Source organism: Asparagus officinalis, chromosome 10 (genome assembly GCF_001876935.1).
Source record: "Asparagus officinalis chromosome 10, Aspof.V1, whole genome shotgun sequence".
Taxonomy (NCBI): domain Eukaryota; kingdom Viridiplantae; phylum Streptophyta; class Magnoliopsida; order Asparagales; family Asparagaceae; genus Asparagus; species Asparagus officinalis.
In genome coordinates, this window is record NC_033803.1 from 14,082,790 (window position 1) to 14,101,250 (window position 18,461).

Consider the following 18,461-nt stretch of genomic DNA (forward strand, 5'->3'; position numbering starts at 1 on the left):
ACGGAGTGACGACTGCCCCGTGCCTGCGAGCACTGGGAGTGCAGAGTGCAGAGCGCACTGTGGAGTGCGGAGTGTCGACTGCCCTGTGCTTGCGCTGCAGCCCCTGGTGCGGGTGTGCTGCGGCATGCCGACTGCGGATTTGAGGAAGTGCGGCTGGACGAAACTGCGGATTTGAGGAAGTGCGGTTTGGGTTTATAATGGATTTGGAGCTAGCTTTAGGGGTTAGTTCACCTAGGATTTTACGAAGAAAATTAGATCCAATCTCACCTTTACAGATGAAAGCGAAGGGCACGGGGGTATTGTACCTGACGAGTGCAAAGCCAATCGGCATGGGTGCCGGAAATCTGGAAACGTGGTGGTATGCAGGGTTATAAAAGGCGCACGTCTCGCTGTCCTCGTGCGCTCTGCATTGTGACGCGATGGCAAAACATCCCGCATCTGATGTGGCAGCACCTTTGTTCACTTCCCAAGCGTTCTGCGACAAGTGCAAGGTGAATTGCGAGGCATGACCTTGTATATTTTATTCTTTTACATTTCAATTGGGTCTTCCATTCTCGATAGCCCATATCCCAAAAGCAAAAAAAGCTCATTAGGCCTTTTTAATAGCCCAATTAAGGACCCCAAATCATTCTCATTTCTTATTTGATTTTGCTTTGATATTAGTCATGATTTGACTTTTGATTTGGAAAATAATGATCTTTGCTACTATGTCGGATGCGTTAGCATTATGAATTAAGACTATTTTGTGATTTGATAGTAGATATTATTCATCTTAACTTATTGTTTATGTGCCAATTCATAAAAATATTCTATTATCTATCTTGAAGAGTTACGTGTAGGGTGTGCGTCTCGCTTCATTTGGGCGCACGAATCGCATTGCGCCTTGCGCATGTGCGTGTAAAGGGACTTTGTTCCTGCATTTTGCCTCACACATCGATAACACTGGTGGTACGTTATGGCCTATTTAGCACCACACAGACTAAATGATTAGTCAATTTGGAGTTTAAAAGAGATGTGGGTTCCTTGTTTTTGACGGCTAGCTTTTTAAGGCAAGTTCTCCTAGGTCTCTTACACAGTTCTGCACCAGCTCGAAGTTGCTAGCAAAATTTGATGTCACTTCAAAGTACATTTTCTGTGTAATTGTTATATTTTGACAATTTTCTTCTTTCTAGGATTTTGTATCAATCCAATAATTTGGCAATCTTTGGGATGCATTATAAGTTTAAGATTAGTTATTTAACCTAGCTTTGTGCATATGCATCAACTGGATAGATGATATAACTCCCAGTGTGAAGGTGGAAAAGTCTATTGTTTCAGATCACGAGCTCTCCAAAACTAAAATTTGGAATGATATTTGTTGAAATAAAGTATGTCGGTTTGATCTTTGAAGAAGATAGAAATAGATTTAATTGAAGGAGCATAGATGGAATCAGAAAAAATATACAAAAAAAGAGAAAAGAAAGACATTGGAAGCAACTTCACGCAATTGTGAACATAAAGCTCACTGCACATGTTTACGTTTGTTAGAGTTATTGCTTATTATGAAATCATTATATAAAAACCTGCGACAGTTTCAAATAGCCTATTGGCATTTTTTTTCCTAAGCAAAAGGTCATGAGTTCAAACCTTGCTTAAGCCAAGGTTGAAATAATTTAAAATCTAATTAGTCCCTATTGGTGGTTTGGTTGGCCGTGGACCGAGACTGATCAGGCTGAGGCACAATGTGATGTGTGGAGATGACACCATGTAGGCGTCTGGCTGGCATCTATACTGGCTGCTAAAGTAAGTGCTCTTTACGAATCCTTAAGGACATTGATCATAATGTCTGGCGCTTTAGCAGGTTGGAGAATAAGTACTCTGGTGATGTATATGACATTCATTTATAACTCATGCATATACTTAGTTACTGGATACGTAGGTGCTGTTTTTGAATTCTTAAAGATGTTGATCATATTGTCTGATGCTGTAGTAGGTCAGAACAAGTACTCTGGTGATGTTTACGACATCTGTTTATAACTCATGTGGATACTTAGTTACTAGATAGGGTAATAGGCAAGAAAATGCATGTGTAAAGAGCTGGACCATTGATTAGCGGGAAGAAGTGGAAAAAGAAAGTAGTAACAAAGTGAACAGATAGTGAGACGACAATGCAGAGAAGTCTGGGAGAGCATTGGCAGACTATTATGGGCAACCTATTTCAGGAGCATTTGGTTTGAGGTACTGAGGTTTCCCTATATTTCCCAACAGGTTTACTTAGTTTTATTTTCTTTCCTGTTACTGAAGGGAATGCTACCAGATTATTCTCCTTAAGCCTTCTGATAACACTCCTGAGAGCATTTTCTTATTGACACGGTGAAATGTCTTGACTGGTGCATTTTTTCATGGGCTGTGTCTGGATCAGAAATTCCTCTTTGCCGCACATTGTGTACTGGAGACCTATGTTTGAACTTGATTTTTCATTGCTGATATTGAGACCTTTGTTAGAAGTCAACATTTTCCCCACCCCACCTACCTAGCCGCAGTAATCACCTAACTCTAATAGTGTATACATACCCCATAAGAAAGTCTATATATACCCCTTAAGTTCGATTTGTAAGGCATCCCAGTATCAGAGAGAGAAAGAGAAAGAGAAAGATATAAAACTCCTTCGATGTGTACTCTCCTCCGTTGTTTGTGCGTAGGCAACGAATCTTTTTGCCGAGTTCTCCTTCGCCTTCGTCTCGAAATTGCTTGAATTTGGAGACTGCTTCAGACTTTTCCTTCATAAAATCAACCCAGACATATCTCGAGTAATCGTCAATCAAAGTGATCATGTACTGCATCCCACTAATTGATTCTTGTTTTACTCGACCAAATACATCTGAGTGTACAAGTTCCAAAGGTTCCTTAGCTTTGAACTGTGACTCTTGTTACGGTAATTGATGTGCATTACTATACTGACAACCTCCGCATATGGTGCCTCCTCAAATATCCAACTGTGGAAACCCCGTCAACATTGACTTTTCATCATAATCTTGAGCTTGTGATACCTCACATGACCAAGCCGAGCATGCCACAGATCAGTCATCTCATTCTTTTTGGTTTTATCTATGTATGCCGATTCTGCCGACATCACATAGACATATTCTACATTCCGTCCCTCCATGATAGATTCTTCTGGTGGCTTCAAGTCTCGACAGACTTTTACATCTTGTGACCCAAATACTACATAGTTTCTAGAAGTCGTCAACTGAGACACTGATATGAGATTTTTTTGCATACCTGAGACATGGTATACATCTTGTAGTTAAATTTGATTTGGATTGAAACGTGGCATGAATGTGGTTTTCTCAATATAAGTGATAGGCAATCTTGAATTATTTGCAATTACTACTTCTCGGCCTCCTTTATACTCCTTTATATTAACAAGCTTCCACTTATTTCCCGTCATGTGGTTGAAGTAGCCAGAATCGATGATCCAATCTTTACTATATTTGATTTCTTCTCGATCTGAAACCGCTGCAAGTGCGGACTCATATTCTTCCACAATCGAAGTTAGTGCCATATCAACGACCTCTTCACCCCATGATGCTTCTTCGACGATGGCCACAGATGGTTGGGCAACCCATTCTTCTTTATCATCTTGACATCTACGTAATATTGCAGCATTACCCTCTACAGCCATTCTCTTATAGCAGTAGTCTCTGGCAAAATGATCTTTCCACAATTATAACACGCTAACATCAGGTCACCTTACTTGACGATCACCTTGCTCCTCACTTTGTTGTAAGATTTTAAATGTCGGATGTCGGGTTCATGTCGGATGACTGAAATCCATGTCGGATAGCGAAAATCGGGGATATATCGGGGGACATTGACTAAATATCGGATTGTTATATCGTCGGGATAATTTTCATCGCTTAATCCGTGTTGAACCAATCCAAGAAATGGCAAATCAGCCCGTTCTTCAAGATATGTGTTACCCCAACAGAAATGCAATTCCATCTTGCATAAGACTCCCCGAAGTAAATGGAGCAAATTTCGAGCTTAGACCGCATTCTATAAACTAAACATATAAAAAAGTAAATAATATATGGATTTGGGTTCATAAATTCTTTCTATCGGGTGCATAAAGAAACCCTTAAACATGAGAACGGGTCAAATGGTATGAGTATTTATCACTAAACCCAAACCCGATAACAAAAAACATATCTTAAAAAAAGTTCCATATCGGCCGATTTTTCAAAACTAAAAAATAGGCCGATATGCTCGATATGATCCTGATATTTTCGATTTTGCCCTGAAAACCGACATACGAGTTGAAAATGTTCATGTCGTGTCGGTCACGCCCTCAAACCGATATGTCGGGCGGACAAAGCTAAAAAATGGTTGTACAGCTTACCGATAAATTCCATCTCAACTTGGGAGGAATTTGTCACAGTTTTTCTCAAGAAATTTTTCCCTATTCACAAAATGGTAAAGCTTAGGAACAGCATTCAAAATTTTCAAATTGTCCCAGGAGAGCCTTTCTGGAAATACTTTGACCGATTTAAAGATCTTTTAATCCAATGTCCTCATCACGGTCTAGAAAAATGGCGATTGTGCCAAGTCATATATGAAGGATTGGACTATTCTTCAAAAACATCTTTAGAATCGATGTGTCAGGGAGATTTTATGAGAAAAAACGCCGATGAAGCTTGGGAATTCCTAGAGAGTCTATCCGAGAAAACAATGCAGTGGGAAAACTGTGATGACAGGGTTTCATCTGTTTCCCAATCTAAGTCTAGTGGTTTTTCCTTAGAGTCAAACATTGCGTCTGAAGCGAAGATGGCGACGATTATGCGGAGGTTAGAAGCCTTAGAAGTTAAGGAACGAGCTCCGGCTCAAATCAATCATATTTCTGTCCCGAGATGTCATAACTGTCAGTCTCCTACCCACGTTTCAGAGGAATGTCCTCTTCTAGGAAACAACCACGCTTTAGAACAGATGAACGCTGTATTTCAGCGTCCTAGAAATGATCCATTTTCTCCAACCTACAATCCAGGTTGGAGAAATCATCCCAATTTTGCTTGGAACCAAGGAAATTCTCACGGAAACCAAAACTTCATTCCTGCGTCGAACCAACAATTCCCTAGAGGAAACGCTGTCCCATTCAATGCACCGAACAATTTTGCTAACCCACCTTTTCCAAACCAACATCCTCATCCGATATGTCGGCCGACATGTCGGACATGTCGGACGATATTTAAAACCTTGCTTTGTTGTGTTCTGCTGGCATATGACTGTCTTGACTGCCTCCTAGAGCCATACTCCTCTTTGCTTGCGCCTCTTAGTTCGCCCCTCTCCTAATTGCTGAAGAATGTCTCATCTTCGCTTTTTATTGGAACTCCGGCTATTTGTTTGGCTAAGGTTTCTTGTGTAGCGAGCAAACTCTCCAGCTCAAATAATGTTGGTTCATGGTTTTGTCGGCCATCTGTGAGTAGCAGCAACGAGCCTGTGGTACTCCGATCTCAATCCGTGGATGATTATTCTCCTCATCATTGCATCGGATACTTTAGAATCTGGATCTAATTAAGCGATATCTAAGCAAAAGTGATTTAATTTGCTTAAAGTACTGACTGATTGTCAGATGACTCAGATCTTTTTGTTACAAGGTCATCAATTGATTCTTCAGGAGTTAAAATCGAGCATCATTCTTCTTCGAAAAGAGTGTGACGAGCGTATCCCATGCCTCCTTCGGAGTTCTGACATCTCGCATGTAATCTACGAGATCTTCTACTGTTGTCTTCAACACATATATAGCATTGCCGGCTTTGATGTTTCACTTTCTTATTGCTTTGCTAGCTTCCCGAAGTGTTGTAGTTTCAGCACCCCCGATGACTTCCTAGATGTCTTGTCCTTGTAGATATGACTTCATACACGTCTCCCAGTAGTTATAGTTATTATCATTAAGTTTCTTGAGTATAGTAGTCGTATTTACCAGATCCGCCATCGTGACGTGGTACTGTTTCAATATCTCCACGCAAGTCTGGTTCCTGACCAACCAACTTCATAGTCCCGGACTGAACACGAGCTTCAGCCTTAAAGAATGTTGCTAGGATCTTCGTAGGAGAGAGCAGATCCCTGACCGTCTTGCTTCTCTCACGAGCTATAAGTTTCACTATTTCATGTGAACAGTAATTGTACTTATAAACAGTAACCACATTTGTGAATAGTAATCGTACTCATAAATAGTGTTGTCCTCGTGAATAGTAACTAGTGCCTTCAAAGCGTAAATGATAATCTAACTTATTTTCTGATATGGAGGATCCACCTTTCGTGGTAGTTACAGAGCATACGATAAGCAAATACAAGCACCCTAATTCAGGCTCTGATATAACTTGTTGAGTTGAGAGAAGTGGTGGACACTAAGAAATATATTGTTATTATTTATTTAGTGGTACAAACACACTATACTCTCAAATACAAATAAACACATCGAATGAGTTTTACGACTACCTAAAACAGCACAAGATTCGGCGACAGCTAACGTGCCCAAATACTCTACAGCAGAATGCGTAGTCAAAAGAAAGAATCGTCATCTCGCTGAAATTTGCAGAAGCATGCTTCACACCAAGAACATACCAGGACATTTTTGGGCCGAGTGTATGAAGATTGCGGCGCACGTGATCAATCGGCTACCACAACCGAAGCTGGAGTTCATGTCGCCCTTTCAGAAGTTGTGGAATACCAACCTAACCGTAAGCCATTTCAGAGTCTTCGATTTTGTATGTTATGTCTTTGTACCTGATCACTTACACAACAAGTTCGATAAAAAGGCTGTAAGATGTATATTTGTGGGGTATGACAATAAAAGAAAAGGATGGAGATGTGATCCCACAACCGAACGGTGCTACACATCAAGGAATGTTATGTTTGACGAAGCCTCGTCTTGGTGGGCTTCACAAGAAGTTGCACTCCTAAACTCTAGTGATCTAGAGGATCAGTTGCAGAAGAAGCTGAGAGAGCCAGGTCAAGAAGAAGGACTACATCAATCAGAAAAGACAGAATCAAGCTCTTCAACATCCTCAAAGGAGAATAATCCATGGATAACTGATGTTTATCAGACACACCAGAAGAAGAGCGCCCAAGCCAGATAGAGAATATTGAAGAAGAACCAACTGAACAACTTCGAAGATCAACTAGACCCAGGAAACTGAATCTCAAGTATGCTAAGGTGGCCATTTATGAAAGATGTGAAGGAGCCATCTACCTTCAAAGAAGCATACGAGAGTGAAGAATGGAGACAAGCAGTGAGAGAGGAAATCCAAGCATTGAAAAGTAAGTTAGAATTCTTGGACTTGTGGATAGAGAAGTCGCTGTTGAGGGGGAGCGTTAGAAGTCAACAGCTCCCCACCCTACCTAACCTCTTCACCTACCTAGCTACAGTAATCACCTAACTTTAATAGTGTATACCTACCCCATAAGAAGGCCTATATATACCCCCTAAGTTTGATTTGTAAGGCATCCCAGTAGCAGAGAGAGAAAGAGAAAGATAAAAAGAGAGAGAGTATTTGTATTTGAGAGTATAATATGTTTGTACTACTAAAGAAATAATAACAATATATTTTTTAGTGTCCACCACTCCTCAACTCAACAACCTTAACTTGATATCAAATGTATGTTTCGAATTTTCCGGTTCAACATACTCTTTATTGTAAATGCTATTTCATTGATGGGAGAACTTGTCTTCTTGTTGGAATAGATTGATAGAAAATATTATTGTTCGAGTGGAGAGCTGCATGCCTTTCTTTATGCTTCCCTTTTTCTTTTCTTTTCGTTTATTTATTTTGATAATAACTATAGGTTTTCAAATGTATTTAAATATCTTTTTGAGGAGATGTACATGTTGGATTCTATTCTTTTGTTTGTCTAGAGTACACCTTTCAATACTTTTGTAGATTGTATATTTAAACCGTGCATTTTTTCACTTCTAACTTTCTGACCCATAAGAATAACTTTTTAAATAATAGATTCTCTATTCATGATCTCATGCTCGGAGATCTTGCTTCAGCTAATCGGCTTTCAGCTTCATTTAGATGATATACTGACTTGTTTGCTTTCTGATGAACTTTGCCTTTATTTCCTATGAAATACAAATATCATCTTTATTGGTCTCTAGTTAGCAGATTTCCGTTACTAGCCTATTTCTGATCTATTTGTGCAGTGTGAGTGTATTTGGAGTTTCTGCAGAATCTATGCAGTGTTCTCATGATAACAGGGGGAACAGCGTGCCGACTATTTTGCTCTCTATGCAAAGACACTTGTATTCACAAGGAGGTCTCCAGGCATGTTCCCTATTCCAGGAGTTAACTGATTGATACCCATCATTTATATTTTTCTTAATGAATTACCTTATGTTTTAAAGGTGGAAGGAATCTTTAGAATTAATGCAGACAATAGTCAAGAAGTCTATTTCAGAGAGCAATTGAACACTGGTTCCATACCAGAAGGAATTGATTTACACTGTCTAGCTGGTTTGATTAAGGTAATCAGCAAATTTTGCTTTGTAACGCTATTTTAGTATAAACTTTATTCATCTTCCATCTCATGTATGAGTTAAAAAGCAAATTTTCATTCATGGGGTGAGTCCATTACCCTAGCATAAATCTTTTAATCTGATCTGATCATCATTTCACTTTTGTTCTATCTGCACCTCCTTGATGGAAACATACTCCCCGTGTATGGTATTTGATTGCATCATTCTACCTATTCCTTTTATATGAACCTGACATTAACATAATACTTTAGATATTTGTTTTGAAATATAATTTGAAAGCATGAATATCAAATTTTGAAATGAGTGCATGGATGAAATCATGCAAATCAGCACAAAGTTGTGTTCTCTTAAATAAAATGGAGACATCGTTGTAACCTTTTAGCACTTTTTTACTTGGTTTCACGCTAATACAATCTATTATGATTTGGTCTTGATATTAAATTCAAGATAATTTAATCCAAATGTTGTGTTGAAAGAAACTATGACAGTGGTTATCTTGTTATATAACCGGTAGTACTTCAATAACATTGCATACTCGAAATGGACAGTAAACTAGTGAAGAATTTATGTTAACAAAGATGCCAGCAAAAACAGCAGGCTTTCGTCCGAAAAGTTCGCAGCAATAGCTACATGAACTGTAGCAATTTTTTTGTTATTTATTTATTCAGCCTTTGTGGGAACAGCTTGGTCCCAATCTTCATGCCCTTATCCCAAATCCCTATGGTTTTGTGTGGATACCTTGGTGTTTTTCTTATTGTGTTTTTGTAAAAAAACATCAGGACGTTGTGTTTTCTCCTTAAAGTGTTTTCAAAACACCATGTGAAATGTTTTTGGTCAATACTAGTTTGACCCGTTACAACATTAGTATTAAACATATTATATATTAATTATAATAAAATATATTATAAATAAAATGTTATAATATTTTGTTTACATTATTATAGAATTATAAATATTAAATATAATACAATATAATATTGTATAATTTATTATAATATTATATCGTACTTTAATGTGTTATATTATATTATAGTAATTACATATTATTTTTAAATATTAATATATTTAATTATTTTGGTATATCAATTTGTTATTATTATATATTTATAATATTTTTAGAATAATGTTATTTATTATTAATATAATATTATACTATTATTAATATAATATAATATAATGCTATACTATGATACATATAATATAATATTATTATTATAATATTATTATATTATTGTTTTATTATTAAATATGTTACTATCATATAATATTTTGTAATTATTAATTTATTACAATTTATTTATTAAAAAATTAATAATATTATAATAATTATAATATTGTATAATATATTATTATATCATTATTAAATTATTATTTATAATTAATAATTTACTATTATTTTTGTTAGTTTACTTATATTTTATTATTATTTATTATTATATAATACATTATCAACATATTACATACTAGTATTTAATATGTTATTATATTATTATATAAGATATTTTAATTACTATTTTTGGTATTATTTAATAAATATTTTTAATCTATTAGATTAGCTATAGTATAGTATAGTATAATGTAATATAATATAATAAGCATGTCCATAATAACTATATATTAATTACATTTACTATGTTATGTTAGGTATTATATTAACACCTCAAACTCAAAACCAAAACACCTAAAAGGTATTTCGAAATAAGTGTTATGTTTTTTGTTTGAGGATGATTTAGCTCAAAAAATATAATGGTTTCCAAACATATGGTGTCTTGTTTTTGACAAGAACATCATGAAAACAAGCAAAACACAATAATAGTCAAACAGAGCCCAAGTTTTTGGTCTCCATTGCAAATATTTTCTCCATTTAGAAATGTAAGGGCCAAAAGTCTGATGAATTTAGCTATCATTATATCTTGTTTCAGTTCCTTAATCCATGGTGTTTTCATCTAATCCTTGTCCTAGCCTGTTCTTGAACAATTATTCTCTCACTTCTAGCTGGTGCACTCATCAGTCTTTATTACGAATGTAGAAACCACCTCAGGACATTATTTCTCATCCAATCATCAGCTGAAGATTTGAACTTTTAGACCATTCTTTCCTTAATTTCATTCCTTTATTTTATCATACTGCTTATGTGAACGTGGGACCCACGAACCACGTGAATGGCTAAGGAGCTGGCAAATTGCACGCAAGTGGGGGCCATACCTCACGCACGAGACGGGTTTACGCGTTTTTCAATTGGGAACGAGGCGTGGGGACCAGGCCTTTTATCAACGAACGCGTTTATCACGAACGTGTTTATCAGCCTATAAATAGGAACATGGTCTGTTCCTAGGGTTTAGTGCAAGAGCAAAAAGCGGGCAGGAGAAAATTTGTGCGGCGTACAGGTGCAAGTACAAGCAGAGGAGAAAATTACAGAGAAAAGTCTGCTGTGTGTTTCTTGGGCTACGTGTATCAGGAGAAACAAAGTTCTTTTTGGCTGTTTTGAGAGTTAGTTTGAGGGTTTAGATTGTGAGATTGTAAACCTTAGTTGTATTCTCTCCCTCTAATAGTAGATCTCCCCCTTCTTGCCCCGTGGACGTAGGCTATTTGCCGAGCCACGTAAAATAGTTTGTCTTGCTGTGATTTGTAATAGCTTGTAGGTTTCCTCGACAAGTCAGTCCTAGAATTGATGAGAGGAAGAGTTGATATCTCACTTTGTTGAGATATTTTACTTTCGGTTCTTGTTTCCTTTGTGAAACGAGAATTTTATTGTGATCTAATCTCTTATTGTGCACCTTGCGCATCGGAGGTGCTGTCGAAATTTTCGCTGCGCACAACAAGTGGTATCAGAGCTTCAAGTTTGGCTTGAGGCTTGTTCGAAGGATTCCTATCTGAAGAGTTAGAACGATTACATGGGAGAAGCAAGCACATCAGGTTCGTCTCTTACGAAGACGATACAAAATCTGAGTATCAATAACACAAAGATTGATGTTCCGAAGTTAGACGGTAAGATTAATTTTGGATTATGGAGGTGTCAGGTGATGGACGCCTTGGATGCACAGAATTTGGAGGAAACTCTTGAGTTACAAGAGAAACCCGAAGATATGAAGGACAAGGTTTGAAAGAAGAATAGTAGGGCTTGTGGAGTTATTCGGTCATGTTTGACGTCGGATCTTGTTTATGATGTAATGAACGAGACGTCGGCGAAGAGAATATGGGAAACACTCAATGAGAAGTATCTTACAAAGAGTATTGAGAATCGGCTTCACTTAAAGAAGAGGTTTTTACCAATTCAAGATGAAAATGGGAGTTTCCATCAGGGAGCATGTTAACAATTTCACGAAGCTACTTTCAGATATGGTCAATTTGGATATCATGGGTGAGGATGAAGACAAGACGATGTTACTTTTGTGTTCGTTGTCTGAGGATGATTACAGTACGTTCGTTCTTACTATGATCAATGAAAGAACTACTGTTAGCTATAAGGAGGTGACCTCAGCTTTGGTGAATTATGAGTTGAGGAAGAGTGGTGGTGAACCATTCGAGAAGGCATAGGGAGATGCATTAGCAGTTCGAGGTCGTGATCCAACCCGCCGCCAGTTCAATCGCTCAAAATCAAAGAATAGAGGTGGTCATAAGGGTATTGGTAGGAATCAATGTCGTTTTTGTAAAAAAGAGGGACATTGGAAGATTGACTGCCCAAAGTTGAATGATAAAGCCGGGAAGAATAAATGAAAAGTTGTACAAGCTTCAGAAGTGAATATTGCAAAAGCTGTTAATGAACATTCAGATTTAGATTCTTCAGACTAATCGTGCCATACACTACCGTTGGTTTGCTATGCCGACTCTATATAGTGGATGTTAGATTCAGGAGCTACATATCATATTTTTCCTAGGAGGGATTGGTTCTTCAGCTTTGAGAAGCTGGAAAGAGGAGATATCGTGCTTATGGGTAATGACCACGTATGCCCTATTAGTGGTATTGGTTCAGTCCGGATTAGGATGCATGACGGAGTGGTGAGGGAATTGAAAGAAGTGAGGTTCGTGCTGCAGTTAACGAAGAACATCATTTCTCTTGGTACTTTGGAGGCAGCTAGTTATCGGGTGATATTAGAGGATGCTACAACAAAGGTCATGAAGGGTTCTATGGTGGTGATGCGAGGAGTCAGGAAAAACTTCCTATACTACTTGAAGAGCAAGACAGTTATAGGGGGTCTGGCAGCTTCTATCACTACAGAGGAGGACACTACCATATTATGACACATGAGACTAGGACACACAAGAGATAAGTCCCTGCAGTCATTGGAGAAACATAAGCTATTGAAAGCAATGTTTTAAATATCGGATATCGGGGAAATATCGGATGGCTAAAATTCATATCGGATTATGGATATCGGGGAAATATCGGGGATATGTGGTAAATATCGGAATGCCATAATGAATGTTTGCATACATAGTATAATGCATTAAAATGTAATCTCAATATATGTAATAAAATTTAAGTATACAAAATATGAATAATATATGTTTAGGATCACTAATCAACCTTCTAAAACAAATAAAAGTGCAAAGGAACGTTGCAACATTCAATCTGCTTTTTTTAGGGCAAAATGTCATTTGATATAATGGAAAAATCTTGATATCTCACCCAAAAATTCCAAACACGGTATATTATTTTGCAACAAGCTATATAAAAAGATATATTGGTCCACATATCGGCTAATATATCGGCTATATCGGAGATTTAAATAGCCAAAAAACGGTAAAGGATATTTAAAGACCATATCGATTGCGACAAGCCCTGTAAAAGATATATCGGGGGATATATCGGGTCATGTCAGGGATATTTAAAACAATGATTGAAATGTGCTAAGACCTGCAAGATGGAGTTGTGTGAGTATTGTATACTTGGGAAGAAGACTAGAGTGAAGTTTGACACTACTATTCACAACACCCAAGGTATATTGGATTACATTCACACAGATGTTTGGGATCCTTCCAAAAACATATTACTTGGTGGGGTCAACTATTTTGTCATTTTCATTGACGATTATTCCATGAGAAATTGGGTATACCCTATGAAGCATAAACATGAGATCCTGTATATTTTTGTCGAGAAAAAAAAGTGGAGCTGCAGACAGGTAGAAAGGTGAAGACTCTACGTTCAGATAACGGTGGAGAGTATAAGAGTGATCCGTTTTTATAGTTTTATCGGGATCACTGTATTAGGCGACACTTCACAGTACGAGAGACACCACAACAGAACGAGGTGGCTGAGAGATTGAACCGTACCTTGCTGGAGAATGTGCGATGTATGATGACGCAGAGTGGATTACCTAGATCCTTTTGGGTCGAGACGGTGGTTTATGCGAGCCATCTCGTGAATAGGTTGTCGTGCACTGCGATACATGGGAAGATTTCGTTGGAATGTTGATCTACTTCGGTAGCTAGTGACTATGAATCACTTCGGATATTTGGGTGTCCTGCTTATTACCATGTTAGTGATGGTAAATTAAATCTGAGGACGAGGAAATCAGTCTTTGTGGGATTTAGAGATGGAGTTAAAGGCTTCAAGTTATGGGATCCACAGGATAAGAAGATAGTTATTAGCAGAGATATCATATTTGAGGAGGCGTACATGATGAAGCCTCAAGTTCCTCAGAAGGTGGAGGAAGACTAGATTCAGGAGATATCACAGTAGGTGGAGGATGATGTGACTCCACTCACTCCAGAGAGCATTGTATCCATCGAGACTTCTATAGAGATGACACTAGGAGAAGATGAGATGACAACCGAGCAGATAGAGTATACAGTGGATTGTGAAACTCAGGAGCATGGTCATGTTCAGGAGTCTATTGCAACGAATAGACCTAGAAGGGTGATTCAACGGCCAGCAAGGTATAATAATGTCATGGTCGCATATGCATTATACGTAGAGGTCGTTGATGATATGATTTCATCCACATTCAAGGAGGCAGAGTCTAGCCCCGATTCGATCAGGTGGAGGGAAGCTATGAAGGAGGAGTTGCGATCTCTTCAGAAGAACGATACTTGAGAACTTGCAAAGCTACCTAAGGGTAAGAAAGCTATTGGTTGCAAGTGGGTATATACGAAGAAGGAAGGATCTTCTATTGGGGACATTCAGTTCAAAACCAGATTGGTTGTCAAGGGATATGCACAACTTAAGAGCATTGATTACAACGAGGTATTTTCACCCGTTGTGAAGCATTCGTCGATTGAGATTTTATTATCGTTGGTAGCACAGTTAGATTTAGATTTGGTCCAGATGGATGTGAAGACAGCCTTTCTACATGAAGATTTAGAAAAGGAGATCTACATGACACAACCTATAGGGTTCAAAGCTACAGGAAAAAAAGATTTGGTTTGCAAGCTGAAGAAGTCTCTTTATGGATTGAAGTAATCGTCGCGACAGTGGTACAAGAGATTCGACAACTTCATGATTGGCCAAGGGTATACGAGGAGCCCATATGATCCATGTGTTTACATGCATAAGCTACAGGATGATGAGCACATATATTTGTTTTTATATGTTGACGATATGCTTATTGCTTTCAGGAATTCTTCGGTTATTCGAAAGTTGAAAGAGGAGCTGTCATCTGAGTTTGAGATGAAGGATCTTGGAGAAGTAAAGAAGATATTGGGTATGGAGATTGAGAGAGACAGGGTGAAGGGGAGATTGAGAGAGACATGGTGAAGGGGAGATTGAAGCTTACACAGAAGAGCTATTTGCAAAAGACGTTAAAGAAATTCAGCTTTGATGGCAATGCAAAAATAGTTAGCACTCCATTGGCTTCTCACTTCAAGCTTTCAGCTAGTATGTTGCATGTTTCAGTTGAGGACAAATATTATATGTCGAAGGTCCCATATGTCAGTACAGTAGGAAGCTTGATGTATGCGATAGTGTGTACGAGGTCAGATTTGTCACAGGCCGTAAGCATGGTATCGAGGTACATGCACGATCCTGGGAAGGGTCATTAGGAGACCGTGAAGTGGATTTTACGGTATATCATAGGTACCGTGGATGTTGGATTGATTTTTTAGAAGGATGAGAAGAATGAGCAGGATTGTATTGGTTACGTGGATTCAGATTATGCTGGAGATCTTGACAAGCGCCGGTCTACTTCAGGATATGTTTTTACATTGGCAGGAGCATCAGTATGTTAGAGATGTACACTTCAGTCTACAGTGACTCTACTACAGAGGCGGAATATATGACAGTGACTGAAGCTGTGAAGGAGGCTTTGTGGTTGCGTGGATTGTTGGATGATTTGGGGATTACACAGGAAACCATTCAGGTACATTGTGATAGCATGTCGGCTATCTATTTGGTAAAGAACCAGGTTTATCATACGCGCACAAAGCACATCGATGTCAGATTCTACTTTATTCGTGACGTTTTGGATAATGGAGACGTCATATTGGAAAAGGTTCACACGAAGGACAACCCTGCAGATATGTTGACCAAAGTTGTTTCAGGTGTGAAGTTTGGTCATTGTTTGGAGCTTTTGAATATTCTTCGGTGTTGAGGCATTTGGAGGCCATTGAGTGAACTACGTGAGGCTTGATTCCTTGGGCAAGAGGATACGTAGGCAGTCTTTACGATGCAGCCGGTTTGGATCAGTTTATTTTAATGATGGTGAGATTGTTTGGACTCTCGTTTGGGTTTCCGACTTGTTGTGGGTTGAGTCCGTTGTCGTGAATTAACTTCACGATGTACTGGACATAACAAATGGGACATTTGGATGCTTTTGTTTCGGCTCAGTTTTGAAAAAACTTCATCGAGGTGGAGAATTTTGAACGTGGGGACCCACAAACCACGTGAATGGCTAAGGAGCTGACAAATTGCACGCGAGTGGGGGCATACCTCACGCACGAGATGCATTTACGCTTTTTTCAATTGGGAACGAGGCGTGGGGACCAGGTTTATCAGCCTATAAATAGGAACATGGTCTGTTCCTAGGGTTTAGTGCAAGAGCAAAAAGCGGCGAGGAGAAAGTTTGTGCGGCGTACAGGTGCAAGTACAAGCAGAGGAGAAAATTGCAGAGAAAAGTCTGCTGTGTGTTTCTTGGGCTGCGTGCATCAGGAGAAACATAGTTCTTTTTGGCTGTTTTGAGAGTTTTGAGAGTTAGTTTGAGGGTTTAGATTGTGAGATTGTAAACCCTAGTTGTATTCTCTCTCTCTAATAGTAGATCTCCCCCTCCTTGCTTCGTGGACGTAGGCTATTTGCCGAATCACGTAAAATAGTTTGTCTTGCTGTGATTTGTAATAGCTTGTAGGTTCCCTCGACAAGTCAGTCCTAGAACTGATGAGAGGAAGAGCTGATATCTCACTTTGTTGAGATATTTTACTTTTGGTTCTTGTTTCCTTTGTGAAACGAGAATTTCGTTGTGATCTAATCTCTTGTTGTGCACCTTGCGCACTGGAGGTGCTACCGAAATTTTCGCTGCGCACAACAGCTTACTCATCTTAACATTCACATTTCTGTCTTTTTTTAAAATTGTATAACGTTGAGATTTATGCTAATGTGAACTGTTAAAAAAGGTTCAACTTCATGACTATTTGTATGGTCTCAGACTATTTCTAAGAGCATTTCTCTGCTTTAACCATCATGCTTTAGTTACACTTACATGCTCAAAATTTGTAGCGCAAATGAATCATTAATACTGAGCAGGGAAAATTATCATTTACAAGGTGTTTTTCAACAATAATTTGAATTATGTTGTAGAATTTCTTTTTGTTCTTTTACTGAAGCCATACATCATAATCATATGATCGTTTCCATCGTGCTTATTCTAAAATATCTGGATTCTAGAATCCTAGTGTATTTATAATTGTTCTCTAATCTTCATCATGGTAACTCTGCCTTAATAAATATAGGAACTCCACTGATAAGCTATCAAAGATGTTAAAACACAAATCCCTTCTTTTCTAATGCTCTCTCAGCCAGTAGTACTAGTCTAGTAGCCTGAGATTAACTGAGATTTCTCTTATATTTTGCAATATGATTCCATAGGCATGGTTTCGAGAACTTCCCTCAGGCGTGTTAGACTCGCTCACACCGGATCAAGTTATGCACTGTAACACCGAAGAAGAGTGCTCGCAGCTCGTAAAGTTTCTACCACCGTCTGAAGCAGCACTTCTTGACTGGGCTATTAAAGGAATGTTATAACAAGATGAATGCTCGAAACATTGCCATGGTTTTTGCACCTAACATGACTCAGGTTAGAAACCGATCCTGATGTCTCATAAACTAGAAGGGTTAATTGTAGATAGAACCCCATACTATCACCCAATTGCAGATAGACCTATAGTTTTATTGTTGTGAATAGACCCCCTATACTACCACCCAATTGCAGATAGACCCTTTGGGTTATTTTTATTTTTATTTTGGCTTTTATACCTTCAGAAGGAGAGTTGTTTTTTGACTAGTAGACCTCTTGAGGGTAAAGGAGTCGAAAAATTTTCATGCATGGTGTCTTATCTGCAACAATAGAACTACAATTGAACAATAGTATAGGGGTTCTGTCCCGCAATTAACCCAAACAAAATAGTGATCCACAAACTAATTGCTGTGTATATCTATTTTGGTCCAGATGGCAGATCCGTTGACTGCATTGATCCATGCCGTTCAAGTAATGAACTTCCTCAAGACATTGATTATGAAGACACTCCGAGAAAGAGAGGCAGCTAAGGAATTCATGTTGTTACCCTTTAGTTCTGAATTTCCAACCAGTAATGAGGGACCCAGTACCTCAGAAGTTGCAGATAAATCCAGTGCAGGTATGAGAGATGCAGAATCTTTTAACAAGTTCGTACACAGCAGAACACAGGCTCTGGACTTTGATCCTGAAGAGAGTTTTCATAGTTTTGAGAAGAAGAGCGAAGTTGAGGACAATGAGTTCATTTCTGGTAGAAGCTCTCCCAGTAGGGAGGGCTCTAA

The 18,461-nt window shown here is 38.4% G+C and overlaps 1 protein-coding gene across 1 annotated transcript in view; it reads left to right on the plus strand.

Moving 5' to 3' along the window:
* LOC109826490 (rho GTPase-activating protein 3-like) overlaps positions 1-18,459 on the plus strand; it is a gene marked incomplete at its 3' end in the record, with an annotated part of 19,989 nt that extends 1,530 nt beyond the window's left edge. Inside the window, 5 exon segments of the mRNA XM_020393520.1 lie at positions 8,186-8,306; positions 8,387-8,506; positions 17,535-17,677; positions 17,679-17,742; positions 18,115-18,459. Of these exon segments, the coding sequence (XP_020249109.1) occupies positions 8,186-8,306; positions 8,387-8,506; positions 17,535-17,677; positions 17,679-17,742; positions 18,115-18,459 (793 nt within the window).